Source organism: Otolemur garnettii, unplaced genomic scaffold, assembly GCF_000181295.1.
Source record: "Otolemur garnettii isolate 467f Iridium unplaced genomic scaffold, OtoGar3 scaffold00100, whole genome shotgun sequence".
Classification (NCBI taxonomy): Eukaryota; Metazoa; Chordata; class Mammalia; order Primates; family Galagidae; genus Otolemur; species Otolemur garnettii.
Window position 1 is genome coordinate 7,016,219 of NW_003852495.1, and position 1,842 is coordinate 7,018,060.

At 45.2% G+C, this 1,842-nt stretch overlaps 1 protein-coding gene across 1 annotated transcript in view; it reads right to left on the reverse strand.

Annotated features, from left to right (window-relative positions):
* Positions 1–1,312: 1,312 nt before the first annotated feature.
* Positions 1,313–1,842, reverse strand: part of WDR87 (WD repeat domain 87) — a 14,956-nt gene continuing 14,426 nt past the window's right edge. Inside the window, exon 7 of the mRNA XM_023516900.1 lies at positions 1,313–1,762. Within this exon, the coding sequence (XP_023372668.1) occupies positions 1,313–1,762 (450 nt within the window). The remainder of the gene's footprint in view (positions 1,763–1,842) is intronic.

The window sequence follows — 1,842 nt, forward strand, 5'->3', positions numbered from 1 at the left end:
CTCAAGCAATACTCCTGCCTCAATCTCCTAAGTAGCCAGGACTATAGGGACACCTTACTACATCTGGCTAATTTTTATTTACTTTGTCTAGACAGAGTTTCATGTATTACCCAGGCTGGTCTTGAGCTCCTGACCTCAAATGATCCTCCCATGTTGCACGGCTCCCCCCGGACCCCTGAGGGCTGAGATTATAGGCATGAGCCACTGCACAAAAGTACAACTTTTACGTTACTACTCCTTTTCCTTTAACTCTTGTTTTTGTAATTACTGGAGGGAAGGATCATTAGTCCCTGTACAAATTTTGATCCTACAACTAGTCTTCCTACTTCTCATTCAATCACCTTTTCCAGCCCCCACGTCTGGTGATGGTAAGGAAAGTGAAAGACAAAGGTTTTCATCCTTTTTTTTTTTTTCCTGATTTAACCTCAGATAGCTTCACCCCTTAGTGCCATCCTGCAATAAAGTCAGCAAGTAGTACAGGCTAAAAAACTTGTTAAAGATCTTTCTTTTACTCTGAGGGTCTCCTCAATAGTATACCTACTTAGGACTCAGGTCATCAGCACACAAGCTATGATCCATCATTGTAGGCCCCCAAATCCTAAGGGGCAAAATGTTAGGTCTTCTGACTCTAAAACCCATTCTCTTTCCACTATTATCACTCTTATATTAATGCCAAATAAACATTTTTAGGGGGGTCAGGTACTTTCCTTTTTATAGTGTTCTGGGTAAGATGGTGGGAAGCAAGAAAGGAAGAGGGGACTGGGCATGGTGGCTCATGCCTATAATCCTAGCGTTCTGGAAGGCAGAGGTGGGTGAATCACCTGAGCTCAGGAGTTTGAGACCAGCCTGAGCAAGAGTGAGACCACATCTCAACTAAAAATATAAAAATCTAGCTGGGTGTTGAGCCCAAGAGCTTGAGGTTTCTGTGAGCTATGATGATGCCAGAGTGAGATTCCGTCTCAAGATAAAAAGGAAGCAAACAAGGACAGACTCTCCGCCTCAAAACCTCCATAGCACCACTGGCTTTGGGAAGTTTTCCCACTCTCAGGAGTATATGAGTTTCTGATTTCCCTGGCTGCATTCCAGAAGAACTAAAGTTTGGAGAAAAGGGACACATTAAAGTGCTTGTTACAAACAAGAACCTCTTTATTCCACATATAAAAGTTGGTCTCTAGAGCTGAGTAAGGAGAGGAAGTTGGTTTCTTTGACCTGGCCCTACCTCTCTCTGGGTCAAAGATGAAGGTCTAAATTTTGGTGACTGGGCCTTTCTTCAGTTAGGAGTGAAAAGTTTTGACCTCTAGTCAGTCCCAAATTAGAAAGTCTGCTGCAGTTCCTTGGTTAGATGAACGTCAGCTTGAGGCAGGCTTTTCCAGGCAAGTTCTAAGATCCCATATTTGGCGATGCCCATGGGAAGGATGGTGCGCACGTTGTTCTTCCCAGGGAGGGGTATCACCTCCTGGAATACCTGAGGGCCTCTAGGGGTGGTAGAGCTGCCACAAAACAGGCAGTAGAACAACCGTTCCCCTGGAGCTAGCTCTGTGGACTTTGGGGCCTCTTTGTAGATAATCTTTTGGGGTTGACGTTCTTCTCTCATTAGCAGGTCCTGTAGCAGCCTTTGGATTCGGGGGGACTTAAGTTGGTACAGGTCCACAACTCTGTTGAACTGTTTCATCCAACCAGCTTTGTCCTTTCCATATCGCTTCTGCAGCATCCGCAAAACATGGTACAGTGCCACAAACGTCTCCCACGGAGGCACCCCTTCCTCTTTTTTAGAGATGGACTGTATCTTCTTGAACTTAGGAAGCACCCCTTCCTCTTCTTTAGAGATGGGCTGTGTCTCCT